Below are 16,870 nucleotides of genomic sequence, written 5' to 3' on the forward strand. Positions count from 1 at the left end.
ATCTACCCACCCACGTGCCTGGGGTATGGAATGATCTTCTGCTATCCCTATCTACCCACCCACGTTCCTGGAGTATGGAATGATCTACTGCTATCCCTATCTACCCACCCACGTGCCAGGGGTATGAAATGATCTACTGCCCCTATCTACCCACCCACGTGCCTGGGGTATGGAATGATCTACTGCTGCCCCTATCTACCCACCCACTTGGCTGGGGTATGGAATGATCTACTGCTGCCCCTATCTACCCACCCACGTGCCTGGGGTATGGAATGATCTACTGCTGCCCCTATCTACCCACCCACGTGCCTGGGGTATGGAATGATCTACTGCCCCTATCTACCCACCCACGTGCCTGGGGTATGGAATGATTTTCTGCTGCTCCTATCTACTCACCAACGTCCCTGGGGTATGGAATGATCTACTGCTGCCCCTATCTACCCACCCACGTGCCTGGGGTATGGAATGATCTACTGCTATCCCTATCTACCCACCCACGTGCCTGGGGTATGGAATGATCTACTGATGCCCCTATCTACCCACCCACGTGCCTGGGTATGGAATGATTTACTGCTGCCCCTATCTACCCACCCACGTGCCTGGGGTATGGAATGATCTACTACCCCTATCTACCCACCCACATGCCTGGGGTATGGAATGATCTACTGCTGCCCCTATCTACTCACCCGCATGGCTGGGGTATGGAATGATCTACTGCTGCCCCTATCTACTCACCCGCATGGCTGGGGTATGGAATGATCTACTGCTGCCCCTATCTACTCACCCACGTCCCTGGGGTATGGAATGATCTACTGCCCCTATCTACCCACCCACGTGCCTGGGGTATGGAATGATCTTCTGCTATCCCTATCTACCCACCCACGTTCCTGGAGTATGGAATGATCTACTGCTGCCCCTATCTACCCACCCACGTGCCTGGGGTATGGAATGATCTACTACCCCTATCTACCCACCCACGTGCCTGGGGTATTGAATGATCTACTGCTGCCCCTATCTACCCACCCACATCACTCGCAAATGCTCATGGTCAGGGTGGCAAACCCCCTACCCTAGTATTTCAAATAAAAGCGCACACTTAGCTGACTCAAAATCAGCTCGCGTGTAAAATCACGTTTCATAACGGTTTATTCACGCCCCGCGCCCAGGCAATAAATATCACTTTTAGTGGGAAAAACGATCGAAGAATGCATAATATGCGATGCTAAAACCTGTTAGACTGAACAACGAGTAAAGCTTTGGTAAACTTTATTTTCCTTAAAATCTAAAAGAATTATTTCGGTGACAGAAATCCCAGGCTGCTACCCTGGTACCAGAGGCTCCAAGCTTCGCGGCGAAAACGTTTTGAGCAAAGCTTCGCTTAAATCTTTCTCTCCGCGAAGCTCGGAGCCTCTGGTACCAGGGTACCAGGTTGCCCACCTTTCGCGCATGAATGGCCACATAAAGTTCGCGGCACAGCTAACGCGCGCGCTTTCATCTACATCTAAGTGGTCAATTATTAGCTGTTTTGAGGTGAAAATGCTACTCCAGAGACATGATTTGTCTTCATGTGATCATCTCTTCGCATAAGATGGGCAGCCTGGGCAGAAAGCTCAATTTACAGAAAGAAAGATAATTTGAGCATAATTTTAAAAAATAGCACTTCTAAAAGTATAGTATGCTTTTTTTTCGAGCACAATCTACCTAACCACAACACAAAGAAAATGTTTGGGAAGCACAGCAGACTCGTGATAAAAGGCACAAGCTTGAAATGCCGATTCGGGCTGGCAGTTGGTTCGCCGGCAGCAACCTGAAAACGGAAAAACGGAACAAAACGTAAAAACAATTAAACAATTAAAATACACGCCTAAATAAGCACATGAAAAGGAATTTGGCGCGCACCGAAGCTTAAAAAGCCCTAGTGCATTTTTGATCAAAATAGTTCGTTAGGCTGAGCTTTCAATCAACGTGTTATTTATAAAAACTTTTGAAATTCGCCAGGGCAACATTTTAATCAGTGAAACAAACCGGCAATTCTGCTTTTTTGTTAAATGATAAAAGGCGGTTGTCCAAAAATGGGTCTTTCCCGTGTTAATTCCAACAACGCTTGTCAATATTGATTTCAAAAGTAAATAACACAGTTCTTTTGCTTTGTTTTCAATTTTTATACTAATTTCCCCCAATTTCAATGGCTATTGTTTTACTGTTAGTGTGTTTTGGGATTTCGCTTGGTCAACTCCCTGAGCGGTGTTGATTGACAGCTTACTGGGCACGAAATAGCCAATCAGCAACCGTCAATCTTAATTGAGCGGCGGGCTCACTAGAGCATGGTAGTTATGTTTACATCGCATCTCATTATTCCCTCGCGGCGAGAATGTCCGATGAAAGACTGCTCGCAGTAAAAAGGTCAACAAAAAAAGGTAAAAAGGTCAACATTGAAGAATGGAACTCTTGAGTGAAGAAAACACTTTACTCGACATCAACATTGAACTTCCCCAAGAGAAGAAGACACTTAAGAGTAAAGAGGATCTTCGCAACCGGAGTAGCACATGGAGAGTTACTATGAACACAATTAACTACATGGAGGGAACCGGTTTCCTCGCCTTACCGTACGCCGTGGCGCGAGGAGGGCTCGCTGGAGCCCTCAGCTTTGCTTTTGTCGGCATCCTGATGGCTTACACCTCGTATCTTCTCATTGAATGCGTTTACGAAGGGAAATCCACGAAAAGAAAGAGAGTTCATACGAGCTACCGAGACATCGCACAAGCTGCCTGGCTGCCGGCTGGAGGGACAGTGAGCATACTCTTGATCATTAACTGGTTGAATTTGATGACAGGGTACCTTGTGGTCGCAAGCTCGTTGCTAGTAGATGTGGAAATCCCGGGTTTGATTTTAACCCAATCGTCCTGGGCTGCCCTTGCTGGCGTGTGCGTGTTTCCCGCCCTGTTCTGCAAATCTCTCAAATCAATGGCCTGGGTGAGCTGCATAAGCAATATAACCCTGATAATTTCTTTCATTATTGTTTTAATAAGCGAAGTAAGTAACTACGCTGCATGGGATTTAAGAACATTGTTTTTCTGGGACACACGCGGAGTCTTGTTCTCCATCAACATCATAGTCTTTTCCTACAGCATCCAGGCGGTCGTGATCGACATTGAAGAAAGCATGACTCACAGGTCCCGATTTAATTGGGTATTGACTATGACATACTCCGCTGCTTGCGCGGTAAAAACGTTGTTTGCAGTGTTCGGATTTCTCTCGTTTAAGCAGAACACAAATCAAGTTGTGATCCTCAATATCCCTCACGGTATACCGCGCATCATCGTTATAACCGCGTTCGTGATTAGCGTTCTCTCGACTTATCCACTACCGGCACATATGCTTATCAACACCTTGCAGAATGGAAGACTTGGGGAATTGGCTAATGCTTCCGACATCACCTCTAGACTTTTCCCATTTTTCGCTCGTTCCGTGCTAGTGATTTCTACTGTGATCGCGGCTATTTGTATTCCACACTACGCGCTTTTGACATCTCTGAGCGGTAGTATCGTCAGCTACGCAATTTGTCTGTTCTTCCCGCCAGTGTTACATCTCGGATTAAAACTCGATCAGGGAATGCCGAGGTGGCAGATGTTTGCGGATATATTTTGCATTATGTTCGCCATAGTAGGGTCTAGTCTGGGCTGCTTCGCGGCTATAGAAACAATTATCCTTACTTTGTTTTAAAAATCATTGCTAATCTGGGACATAAAGGTGATGGGTTGGTCAAAGAACACGTTCTTTTGGTATACCTTAAAACACGGTCGATATTTCTAGCTTTTTTTTTGTTAAGGAAGCATTAATGTAATAAAATGTCCCTTCATTTGCTATATATGTCTCTCTCTTTAATATTACTCTTTATTATAACTCTTCAAGTTACGTAAGGGTTTTACAAAATTTAGCACAGTTTTAACGGGTAAACAGCGCTAAAATCGTCCAGTATTCTTGCACCGCCTCGCTCGACTGACCGCAAGACTGAGGAAATGTTGACGAACTTACTTCAAAGCAACAATGTAAATACTAATAGAATCTCATTTGTTTTATTGACTGATATTGGATGAAGGGCTATTAGACCACAAGGTATGTTAAGTCACAAACCACGGTACACTCTTTTTTTATAAGAACGTCTAATTTTCAGTTGAAGCTGGGCCATTTGTTTTGGTGGGGACATTTCAACCCTATTCAGACTGGGCTTTTTTGAGCTGTCTCTGATTGGGGAGGGGGAGCCCCCCCCCCGTATTTCATGAACCGCATAGGCTATGACCATCAAACTTACAGACAATGATCACCAGCAGGCAAAGAGTCGTCACTCTCTATTTTGGGTGTGGTCGAATCACTAACGCATAAGATGGACAGCCTGGGCAGAAACCATATTCACAGAAAGAAATATAATTTGAGCATAATTAAAAAATAGCACTTGTAAAAGTATAGTATGCTTTTTTTTCGAGCACAATCTACCTAACCACAACACAAAGTAAATGTTTGGGAAGCACAGCAGACTCGCGATAATAGGCACAAGCTTGAAATGTCGATTCGGGCTGGCAGTTGGTTCGCCGGCAGCAACCTGAAAACGGAAAAACGGAACAAAACGGAAAAATTAAAATACACGTCTAAATCAGCACATGTAAGAGGCCATTGGTCAAAGTTTATTAAAGACAATGTTTGGATCTCGAAACAAAGCAAACTGCCCCTGTTTTATATTTTTTTTCCAATAATTCTGTATTCCAAAAACCACAGGGTACCCGCTTCAAAAACAAATAATTTTGAAAATACAAGTCTGAATCAGAAAATTCCACAACACAGGGCCCAAGCGAATTGCAGATCTAGATATCCCAGTCAACCTTGCGCGCAGGGTCTAGTTGCATCTGAAAACAGTGTGCGCTTTCAAGGAATTTGGCGCGCACCGAAGCTTAAAAAGCCCTAGCGCATTTTTGATCAAAATAGTTCGTTAGGCTGAGCTTTCAATCAACGTGTTATTTGAAAATACTTTTAAAATTTGCCAGGGCAACATTTTAATCAGTGAAACAAACCGGCAATTCTGCTTTTTTGTTAAATGATAAAAGGCGGTTGTCCAAAAATGGGTCTTTCCCGTGTTGATTTCTACAACGCTTGTCAATATTGATTTCAAAAGTAAATAACACAGTTCTTTTGCTTTGTTTTCAATTTTTATACTAATTTCCCCCAATTTCAATGGCTATTGTTTTTACAAAAACGTAGGAAGAAACCACCGGACAGCCTCTATCTGCTGGTGTGCGTCGGACCTTGTGGTCTGCGTCGACAGTTGATTAATTAATAAAACCTTTAAAAGAAAAAGTCGACAACAACGCAGATTTATGTTTTTTAGAACGATATTTCGGCAGGCCAATACCTGCCTTCTTCAGGTTATAAATGAGTTACAATGGCATGTTATAGCTAGTATATGTACAAAGTTCATTGATGATTAACTAACAAAAGGTAAAATAGTAATTGAGTGACAAAGTACAAAGTTCATTGATGATTAACTAACAAAGGGTAAAAATAGTAATTTAGTGACTTATGGAAGATGGTAAATAGGGTGGTGTGGATTACTAAGTAGCTAAACGGTTTCTTCACGCCGGTTGAGGCCACCGGGTTCAAGAGTGCCAGCGCGAGCTATCAGTGTGGCTTCTCTTGCTTTGCGGATGGAGTCGCGGTTATTTCTTATTTTTTCAATAGGTATTAGCTCTATGTCAGAAGCGGAGTGGTTGGTTTTTAGGAAGTGTTCAGCGGCGTGGGTTGGTATGGATCGAGATTGAGAGTCTACAGTTCTGCGGTGGTCATTAAAGCGTTCTTTTAATTTGCGTTTAGTTTCCCCAATATATTGAAGGTTACAGCGGTTACATTGAATCATATAATTCACGTTTTTAGTATTGCAGGTTATGTGGGAGGTTATAGGTCGTGTTTCACCTGTTGAGAAAAATGTGTAGCTTGTAAGGCCATCGGTTCTAATATAGGGGCAGGTTAGGCAGTTTTTTCCGCAACGGAAAGCACAGGGAGGTTGGTTGGTGGGAGAGCGGTCGGAAGGTAGCTTGGCTTTAACGAGGATGTCGCGGAGGTTAGGTGAGCGGCGAAAGGCGACAAGAGGGGGCTCAGTGAAAACCTAATGGCATCGCTTAAACGAGAGTAGAAGGTTGTAGTTTCTACGGATTATGTTGTTGATGTTAGGTAGTGTAGGGTTATAGGTAGTGACAAAGGGGATGCGACGGGAGTTTTTGTGGTTGTTATTATTAGGGCGTAGGGCGTCAATGCGGGAAATGTTAGCAACGCGTAGGATTTGTCTCTTGAGAAAAGCGGGTTTATAGCCACGCTTGAGGAGGTAGTTGGTGAGTTCATTGCAGCGGTTATTAAAGCTTTCTTCTGTAGAACAAATGCGGCGAATACGAAGGGCGAGGCTATAGGGGATGGCCTTTTTGGTGTAATGAGGATGGCAAGATGAAAAAAGAAGGTGTTGGTGTTTGTCAGTAGGTTTGGAGTAGAGGTCAGTTTCGATTTTACTATTAACAAGGGAGACATTAACGTCAAGAAAAGGTACATTGTTATAGGAGTGGGAGCTTGTAAATTTAATGGTGGGATGTAGATTGTTAAGATAATCTACAAAAGCGTTCAATTTGTCTAGGCCCTCAGTCCATACAACAAAAATATCGTCGATGTATCTTAACCACGTATGGGGTTTGTAGGGGGCGTCACGCAAAGCGTTGGTTTCAAATAGACCAAGAAAGAGACAGGCGAAAGAGGGTGCCATGCGTGTGCCCATTGCGGTGCCATGCTTCTGGAGGTAGTGTTTGTCATTAAAGGAGAAGTTGTTCATTTGGAGGATCATGCGGATTAAATCACAAATAGTGCCAGCAGGGATGGGGTTAGTGTTACATGTGCGAAGGAAGTGGTGACAAGCGTTGATGCCATCATTATGTGGAATATTAGTATAGAGGCTAGAGACGTCGAGTGTGACCAGGAGAGAGTCTGTTGGTAGGTTGCTGAGTGTTAATAAAATGTTTAAGAAGTGGTTAGTGTCTTTAACGTATGATGGAAGTTTACTTACTAATGGCTGGAGGTAGTAGTCTACAAATTCTGAGATGCGTTCGGTGGGGTGGGAGTTAGAGGAAATAATGGGGCGTCCAGGATTACCATGTTTATGTATTTTAGGGAATATGTAAAACCGTCCAGGTTTAGAGTCTTTGGGTGTGAGGTAGGATTTAGTGTCCTGATTAATTATTCCGTCCGTGTGCATTCGGTTGATGTAAGTTGTGACTCGTTTTTGTATGTCATTAGTAATGTCGGCATCTAATTGTGTGTAGAATTTAGTGTCATTGAGTTGTCTATTACATTCATTAATATACCAGTCTTTGTCCATTACGACTGTGCCGGATCCTTTGTCTGCGGGTTTGATTATGATGTCTTGTTTTTGGTTGAGTTGTGTTAAAGCGTTACGTTCACCAGGTGTGATGTTAGAGCGAGTCTTGTTAAGTGTAGAGTTTTGTATCTGTAGTTTGACAGAATTAAGGAAGGTGTCGAGTGAGTTATCCCTGCCTGAGGAGGGAGTCCAAGTGCTTTTGTTACGGAAAGGGTTAAATGAGCTGCCAAAAGAGAGAGTATCATTATCATTGGGTTTGTCTTCATTAAAGAAATATTCAGCTAGTCGCATCCTACGATTGAAATCATATATATCAGCGTTGACTTGAGACCAGTCGATTTTGCGTGGTGTAGGGCAAAAGGTAAGGCCGCGAGCAAGAACAGAAGTTTCGTCGGGCGATAGAGAAGTGCTGGAGATGTTTATTACCGATGTGCTGTCAAGAGTAACAACGGAGTTGTTTTTACGTCGTCTTCGTCTACGGCGGCGTCGGCGTTGAGGGGCTGGTGTCGCAACCGGTGGTGGGTTAGTATTAGGAGCGGCTTGGGGAGTAATAGTAGACGTATTATCGTTGTCGGGATTAGGATGATTACGGCGAGAATATTTGTTATTGCGGCGGTTTTCTAAGAGCGATTTAAGCGAGAGAGCCATGGAATCTAGTTGTTACTCTTGACAGCACATCGGTAATAAACATCTCCAGCACTTCTCTATCGCCCGACGAAACTTCTGTTCTTGCTCGCGGCCTTACCTTTTGCCCTACACCACGCAAAATCGACTGGTCTCAAGTCAACGCTGATATATATGATTTCAATCGTAGGATGCGACTAGCTGAATATTTCTTTAATGAAGACAAACCCAATGATAATGATACTCTCTCTTTTGGCAGCTCATTTAACCCTTTCCGTAACAAAAGCACTTGGACTCCCTCCTCAGGCAGGGATAACTCACTCGACACCTTCCTTAATTCTGTCAAACTACAGATACAAAACTCTACACTTAACAAGACTCGCTCTAACATCACACCTGGTGAACGTAACGCTTTAACACAACTCAACCAAAAACAAGACATCATAATCAAACCCGCAGACAAAGGATCCGGCACAGTCGTAATGGACAAAGACTGGTATATTAATGAATGTAATAGACAACTCAATGACACTAAATTCTACACACAATTAGATGCCGACATTACTAATGACATACAAAAACGAGTCACAACTTACATCAACCGAATGCACACGGACGGAATAATTAATCAGGACACTAAATCCTACCTCACACCCAAAGACTCTAAACCTGGACGGTTTTACATATTCCCTAAAATACATAAACATGGTAATCCTGGACGCCCCATTATTTCCTCTAACTCCCACCCCACCGAACGCATCTCAGAATTTGTAGACTACTACCTCCAGCCATTAGTAAGTAAACTTCCATCATACGTTAAAGACACTAACCACTTCTTAAACATTTTATTAACACTCAGCAACCTACCAACAGACTCTCTCCTGGTCACACTCGACGTCTCTAGCCTCTATACTAATATTCCACATAATGATGGCATCAACGCTTGTCACCACTTCCTTCGCACATGTAACACTAACCCCATCCCTGCTGGCACTATTTGTGATTTAATCCGCATGATCCTCCAAATGAACAACTTCTCCTTTAATGACAAACACTACCTCCAGAAGCATGGCACCGCAATGGGCACACGCATGGCACCCTCTTTCGCCTGTCTCTTTCTTGGTCTATTTGAAACCAACGCTTTGCGTGACGCCCCCTACAAACCCCATACGTGGTTAAGATACATCGACGGTATTTTTGTTGTAAGGACTGAGGGCCTAGACAAATTGAACGCTTTTGTAGATTATCTTAACAATCTACATCCCACCATTAAATTTACAAGCTCCCACTCCTATAACAATGTACCTTTTCTTGACGTTAATGTCTCCCTTGTTAATAGTAAAATCGAAACTGACCTCTACTCCAAACCTACTGACAAACACCAACACCTTCTTTTTTCATCTTGCCATCCTCATCACACCAAAAAGGCCATCCCCTATAGCCTCGTCCTTCGTATTCGCCGCATTTGTTCTACAGAAGAAAGCTTTAATAACCGCTGCAATGAACTCACCAACTACCTCCTCAAGCGTGGCTATAAACCCGCTTTTCTCAAGAGACAAATCCTACGCGTTGCTAACATTTCCCGCATTGACGCCCTACGCCCTAATAATAACAACCACAAAAACTCCCGTCGCATCCCCTTTGTCACTACCTATAACCCTACACTACCTAACATCAACAACATAATCCGTAGAAACTACAACCTTCTACTCTCGTCTAAGCGATGCCATAAGGTTTTCACTGAGCCCCCTCTTGTCGCCTTTCGCCGCTCACCTAACCTCCGCGACATCCTCGTTAAAGCCAAGCTACCTTCCGACCGCTCTCCCACCAACCAACCTCCCGGTGCTTTCCGTTGCGGAAAAAACTGCCTAACCTGCCCCTATATTAGAACCGATGGCCTTACAAGCTACACATTTTTCTCAACAGGTGAAACACGACCTATAACCTCCCACATAACCTGCAATACTAAAAACGTGATTTATATGATTCAATGTAACCGCTGTAACCTTCAATATATTGGGGAAACTAAACGCAAATTAAAAGAACGCTTTAATGACCACCGCAGAACTGTAGACTCTCAATCTCGATCCATACCAACCCACGCCGCTGAACACTTCCTAAAACCCAACCACTTCGCTTCTGACATAGAGCTAATACCTATTGAAAAAATAAGAAATAACCGCGACTCCATCCGCAAAGAAAGAGAAGCCACACTGATAGCTCGCGCTGGCACTCTTGAACCCGGTGGCCTCAACCGGCGTGAAGAAACCGTTTAGCTACTCAGTAATCCACACCACCCTATTTACCATCTTCCATAAGTCACTAAATTACTATTTTTACCCTTTGTTAGTTAATCATCAATGAACTTTGTACTTTGTCACTCAATTACTATTTTACCTTTTGTTAGTTAATCATCAATGAACTTTGTACATATACTAGCTATAACATGCCATTGTAACTCATTTATAACCTGAAGAAGGCAGGTATTGGCCTGCCGAAATATCGTTCTAAAAAACATAAATCTGCGTTGTGGTCGACTTTTTCTTTTAAAGGTGCTATTGTTTTACTGTTATTATAGTGTTTTAGGATTTCGCTCGGTCAACTCCCTGAGCGGTGTTGATTGACAGCTTACTGGGCACGAAATAGCCAATCAGCAACCGTCAATCTTTATTGAGCGGCTAGCTCACTAGAGCATGGTAGTTATGTTTACATCGCATCTCATTATTCCCTCGCGGCGAGAATGTCCGATGAAAGACTGTCTGCTCGCAGTAAAAAGGTGAACAAAAACAGGTAAAAAGGTCAACATTGAAGAATGGAACTCTTGAGTGAAGAAAAAACTTTACTCGACATCAACAGTGAACTTCCCCAAGAGAAGGAGACACTTACGAGTAAAGAGAATCTTCGCAACCGGAGTAGCACATGGAGAGCTATTATGAACACAATTAACTACATGGAGGGTATAGGCTTCTTCGCCTTACCGTACGCCGTGGCGCGAGGAGGGCTCGCTGGAGCCCTCAGCTTTGCTTTTGTCGGCATCTTGATGGCTTACACCTCGTATCTTCTTGTAATGTTTGGGATTCCTGTTTGTATGACCGCAAGGTTTTCTGGGTAGCAGCAATAAACAACGAGAGTCCGCCATTACTGTTTATTCGTTTTGATCCTAAGGTTTTTCTCAAATACATTACATTTTTTGGCGACGAGGATTTCGGAAATGGCAACCTACGGCAAAATAGACGAATTCGACAGAGATTCTGATTCATGGGAACAGTATATCGAGCGTCTAAACTTCTATTTTGAAGCAAATGGAGTAACTACGTCTGACGATGACTTGAAAATACGCCGTGCAATCCTCCTCAGTTCGGTAGGGAAAAAAACCTACAAATTAATGTCTGATCTGCTGGCCCCCGCGAAACCTGGAGAGAAATCTTATGCTGACTTGTGCACCTTGGTAAAGAGCCATTTCAACCCAAAACCGAGTGAAAGCGTGCAACGGCACAAGTTCAATAACCGTTTCAGATTGAGCGGGGAGAACGTGTCTGACTTTGTAGCGGCTCTACGAAACATGGCAGAATACTGCAATTTTGGTGGCAGTCTGGAAAATATGCTGCGTGATCGTCTGGTGTCTGGAATTAACAATGAAAGAATCCAAAGGCGTTTGCTATCAGAAGAGAACTTAACTTTCAAAAAAGCTTACGACATTGCTTCGTCTATGGAAACGACCGCACAGCACATGGCCGATCTTCAATCTGCTCCTTCTACGTTAAGTTCAACGTCTGCATCTGTAAAAAAGGTCAGTTCTTCGCCCTTACCGCGTTCTAAAAGCGAAAATAAAGAGTGTTATCGTTGTGGAAAAAATCACCACCCGTCAAAATGTCGTTTCAAGGAGGCCACGTGCCATTATTGTAAAAAGAAAGGACATATTGTTGCCAAATGTCTCAAAAAAGCAAAAAAGTCGTCCGAGACAACCAAGCCAAATTCAAACCACCATCCAAAACAAGGGAAACCAGCAATTCATGTCCTGGATACTGATAAAGAAATAGAAGATGAAGATATATATCCATTGTTTGCTGTCAGTCAAGGCAACCGCCAAAATCCGTATTTAGTAGATGTTGAATTAAATGGTCTTAAAGTTCAAATGGAACTGGACACTGGTGCATCACTTTCAGTAATCGGAGAGGACATTTTTGATCAATTGAAGAACATTGAGGGTTCATCTCTCAATCTGCAAGATACCAAGCTAACCTTGAAAACATACACCGGGGAGACAATTCCAGTTTTAGGAAAGCTTGTAGTGGAAGTCAAGTACAAGGACTTCTTTGAACACTTGCCAGTTATAGTTGTACAAGGCAAGGTGCCCAGTCTCTTTGGACGAGATTGTTTACAACATGTTAAGTTGTCATGGCCAGAGATTTTCCTAGTTCAAGTTGTATCCCCTGATGTGTCTGACCTGCTAAAGAAACATGAAAATTTATTCAAGGAAGGACTAGGGACAATTCAAGGAGTGAAAGCAAAGATATACGTTGATCCTCAAGCCAAACCCAAGTACTTCAAACCTCGCACGTTAGAATATGCACGACGTCAGAAGGTAGAGAGAGAATTGGACCGTTTGTTAGAAGAAGGAACAATTCGTCCAGTTCAATTTTCGGAATGGGCAACACCCATTGTGCCCATTGTCAAATCTGATGAGTCTATACGCATTTGTGGAGACTTCAAAGTTACTTTGAACCAAGTTAGCAAACTTGACAATTACCCAATTCCTAAAACAGAGGATCTGCTAGCTCAACTTGGAGGTGGAGTGCAGTTTACAAAACTAGATCTGAGTCAAGCTTATCAACAACTTGAGTTAGATGAAGAATCAAAGAAGTACACCACTATCACCACTCATAAAGGCCTATTTGAGTACAATAGACTGTGCTACGGCATTGCCTCAGCCCCTGGGATTTTCCAACGCACAATGGAAAATTTACTGCAGGGTATTCCGAATGTTGTAGTACGAATAGATGATATTCTCATTGCCGGGAAGACATCAGCAGATCATCTCAAAAGTCTAACAGAAGTCCTGTCACGTCTGGACAAAGCTGGCGTCCGTCTTAAACGTTCGAAGTGCATTTTTCAAGCACCTGAAGTCACTTACCTGGGACACCGCATAGACAAAGATGGTATCCACCCCCTTGACGAGAAAATCAAAGCAATTCAAGAGTCACCGAGACCTAATCTGAAAGAACTGCAAGCCTTTTTAGGCATGCTTAACTATTACGCTTGTTACATACCTAACATCACTACAATACTATCTCCTTTACATCAGCTGTTAGTCAAAGACACACCTTGGAACTGGAGTGAAGCACATGAAAAATCTTGGAACCAAGCCAAGTCCACACTTCACTCTTCACAACTTCTAGTGCATTACAGCTTGGAAAGAGAGTTAACCCTTGCTTGTGACGCATCACCATATGGTCTTGGTTGTGTTATTTCACATGTGATGGATGATGGGACTGAACGTCCTATTTCATATGCCTCACGTACTCTGTCCCCAGCCGAAAAGAACTATTCACAGCTCGACAAAGAGGCAGCAGCCATCATGTTCGGGGTGAGGAAGTTCCACTCATACTTATATGGACGGAGTTTTACCATCTACACTGATCACAAACCCCTGCTGGGTCTGCTACAGTCAACTAAACAAATACCGACCTCAGCCTCACCACGCATATTGAGGTGGGCGGTATTCCTGTCAGGCTACTCATACACTTTAGTATATCGAGAAGGCCAGAAAAATGGTAATGCCGATGGCCTGAGCCGGCTGCCATTGCCAAATGAAACCAGAAATGTTCCAGTGCCTGGCGACATTATGTTTGTAATGAATCATCTGGAAGTCAACACACCCGTTAAAGTCAAGGACATTGAGCGTTGGACCTCAAAAGATCCTATTCTTAGTGCAGTACGACACCAAGTAATGTCCGGTTGGCCCAATTCAAATGATCGCATTGAGTTCAAGCCCTACTCTTATAGAAAGCACCAACTTAGCTGTCAGGATGGCTGTCTACTCTGGGACTCTCGCGTAGTCATTCCTCCTCAAGGAAGAGTCAAGCTTCTCCAGGAACTACATGATGGACATCCTGGAATGGTTCGCATGAAAATGTTAGCCCGAAGCTATTTCTGGTGGCCTGGCCTGGACGCGGATATTGAGCAAAAGGTGAAAGATTGCACAAGCTGCCAAAGTAATGCTAAGGCACCTTCTACTGCACCCCTACATCCGTGGGAGTGGCCGTCTAGACCTTGGTCTCGCATACATATTGACTATGCAGGACCTTTCGAAGGACACATGTTCCTGGTGATCGGTGATGCCTATAGTAAGTGGATTGAGGTATTCAAGACAAACTCCAGTACTGCTGCAGTAACCATCCAGAAGTTAAGAGAATGCTTCTCAGTACATGGACTGCCTGATATCATTGTATCTGATAATGCAACTGCCTTCATAGGTGAAGAATTTGCCCTTTTTATGTCTGAGAATGGCATAAAACACATCACTTCAGCACCTAAACACCCAGCATCCAATGGATTTGCTGAAAGATATGTTCGCACTTTCAAGGAAACAATGAAGAAGATGGGAGGGGAAAAGGAAAACTTAGACACGAAGTTAAGCAGATTTCTACTAAGCTATCGTACCACACCTCATGCAACCACTGGTAAAACACCTAGTGAGCTATTAATGAACCGGAAGCTGAAGACGCGCTTGGACCTGGTAAACCCCCTTAGTCAGGACACAATTCGCACTCGTGTAGAAGATAAACAGCTCGCACAGAAGAAACAACACGACAATCTAGTGCCACTCAGAGAATTTCAAGTGAATGACCCAGTATTTGTCAAGAATTTTTCATATGGTCCAAAGTGGTTATGTGGAACAATTATTCAACAGTCAGGACCGGTTTCGTATGTCGTTCAACTCAGTTCAGGTGGAGTGTTTCGACGACATGTTGACCATCTTCGCCTGAGGACAAGCACACCCACAGTCGCCAATGATCTTCAGAGTTCAACAGAATTGGCCCAAGTTCCAATGCAAACAACTGTACCCAAGCAGATTCCAGAGGAATTTAAGGAACCTGAGATCACAGTTCCAGAACCTTCATTGGAACCGAAGAAGACAGAGCTTCCAGCTTCTGAACCTGCAAGTACTCTGCGAAGAAGTACTCGACTCAAAACCACACCTACTCACCTCAAAGACTATGTATGTTAATTTTAAGCAGCATATCACACACTGTGTACATTTTTCCGGATCTGATGGATTGACAACTTGTCAAGAACTCGTCATGGACATTGTTGTTGTTTTTTACTTATTGACATGTTGTGTGTATAAATTTGATAGTTTTTACTGGCCTCAGCAAGCAAGTATCTTTTAGTTGTAAACTTGGGTGGGGCAGTATGTAATGTTTGGGATTCCTGTTTGTATGACCGCAAGGTTTTCTGGGTAGCAGCAATAAACAACGAGAGTCCGCCATTACTGTTTATTCGTTTTGATCCTAAGGTTTTTCTCAAATACATTACACTTCTCATTGAATGCGTTTACGAAGGGAAATCCACGAAAAGAAAGAGAGTTCATACGAGCTACCGAGACATTGCACAAGCTGCCTGGCTGCCGGCTGGAGGGACAGTGAGCATACTCTTGATCATTAACTGGTTGAATTTGATGACAGGGTACCTTGTGGTCGCAAGCTCGTTGCTAGTAGATGTGGAAATCCCGGGTTTGATTTTAACCCAATCGTCCTGGGCTGCCCTTGCTGGCGTGTGCGTGTTTCCCGCCCTGTTCTGCAAATCTCTCAAATCAATGGCCTGGGTGAGCTGCATAAGCAATATAACCCTGATAATTTCTTTCATTGCTGTTTTAATAAGCGAATTAAGTAACTACGCTACATGGGATTTCAGAACATTGTTTTTCTGGGACACACGCGGAGTCTTGTTCTCCATCAACATCATTGTCTTTTCCTACAGCATCCAGGCGGTCGTGATCGACATTGAAGAAAGCATGACTCACAGGTCCCGATTTAATTGGGTATTGACGATGACATACTCCGCTTCTTGCGTGGTAAAAACGTTGTTTGCAGTGTTCGGATTTCTCTCGTTCAAGAAGAACACAAATCAAGTTGTGATTCTCAATATCCCTCACGGTATACCGCGCATCGTTGGTATAATCGCGTTCGTGATTAGCGTTCTCTCGACTTACCCAGTACCGGCACATATGCTTATCAACACCTTGCAGAGTGGAAGACTTGGGGAGTTGGCTAATGCTTCCGATATCACCTCTAGACTTTTCCCATTTTTCGCCCGTTCTGTGCTAGTGATTTCTACTGTGATCGCGGCTATTTGTATTCCACACTACGCGCTTTTGACATCTCTGAGCGGTAGTATCGTCAGCTACGCAATTTGTCTGTTCTTCCCGCCAGTGTTACATCTCGGATTAAAACTCGATCAGGGAATGCCGAGGTGGCAGATGTTTGCGGATATATTTTGCATTATGTTCGCCATCGTAGGGTCTAGTCTGGGCTGCTTCGCGGCTATAGAAACAATTATCCTTACTTTGTTTTAAAAATCAATGCTAATCTGGGACATAAAGGTGATGGGTTGGTCAAAGAACACGTTCTTTTGGTATACCTTAAAACACGGTCGATATTTCTAGCTTTTTTTTATTAAGGAAGCATTAATGTAATAAAATGTCCTTTCATTTGCTATATATGTCTCTCTCTTTAATATTACTCTTTATTATAAGTCTTTAAGTTACGTAAGGGTTTTACAAAATTTAGCACAGTTTAAACGGGTAAACAGCGCTAAAATCGTCCAGTATTCTTGCAC

The 16,870-nt window shown here is 43.3% G+C and overlaps 2 protein-coding genes across 2 annotated transcripts; both read left to right on the forward strand.

Annotated features, from left to right (window-relative positions):
* Positions 1-2,349: 2,349 nt before the first annotated feature.
* LOC125570236 (vesicular inhibitory amino acid transporter-like) lies at positions 2,350-3,866 on the forward strand. The gene has a single exon (XM_048731600.1). It carries the CDS (start codon positions 2,440-2,442, stop codon positions 3,721-3,723), a length of 1,284 nt encoding a protein of 427 aa, XP_048587557.1. The 5' UTR covers positions 2,350-2,439; the 3' UTR covers positions 3,724-3,866.
* A 7,374-nt stretch (positions 3,867-11,240) lies between these two features.
* LOC125563064 lies at positions 11,241-16,745 on the forward strand. The gene is made up of 2 exons (XM_048727772.1): positions 11,241-15,251; positions 15,549-16,745. Exons 1-2 carry the CDS (start codon positions 11,241-11,243, stop codon positions 16,605-16,607), a joined length of 5,070 nt encoding a protein of 1,689 aa, XP_048583729.1. The 3' UTR covers positions 16,608-16,745.
* The last annotated feature ends 125 nt before the right edge of the window (positions 16,746-16,870 follow it).

The sequence above is a fragment of the Nematostella vectensis genome, chromosome 1 (assembly GCF_932526225.1).
Source record: "Nematostella vectensis chromosome 1, jaNemVect1.1, whole genome shotgun sequence".
NCBI lineage: Eukaryota > Metazoa > Cnidaria > Anthozoa > Actiniaria > Edwardsiidae > Nematostella > Nematostella vectensis.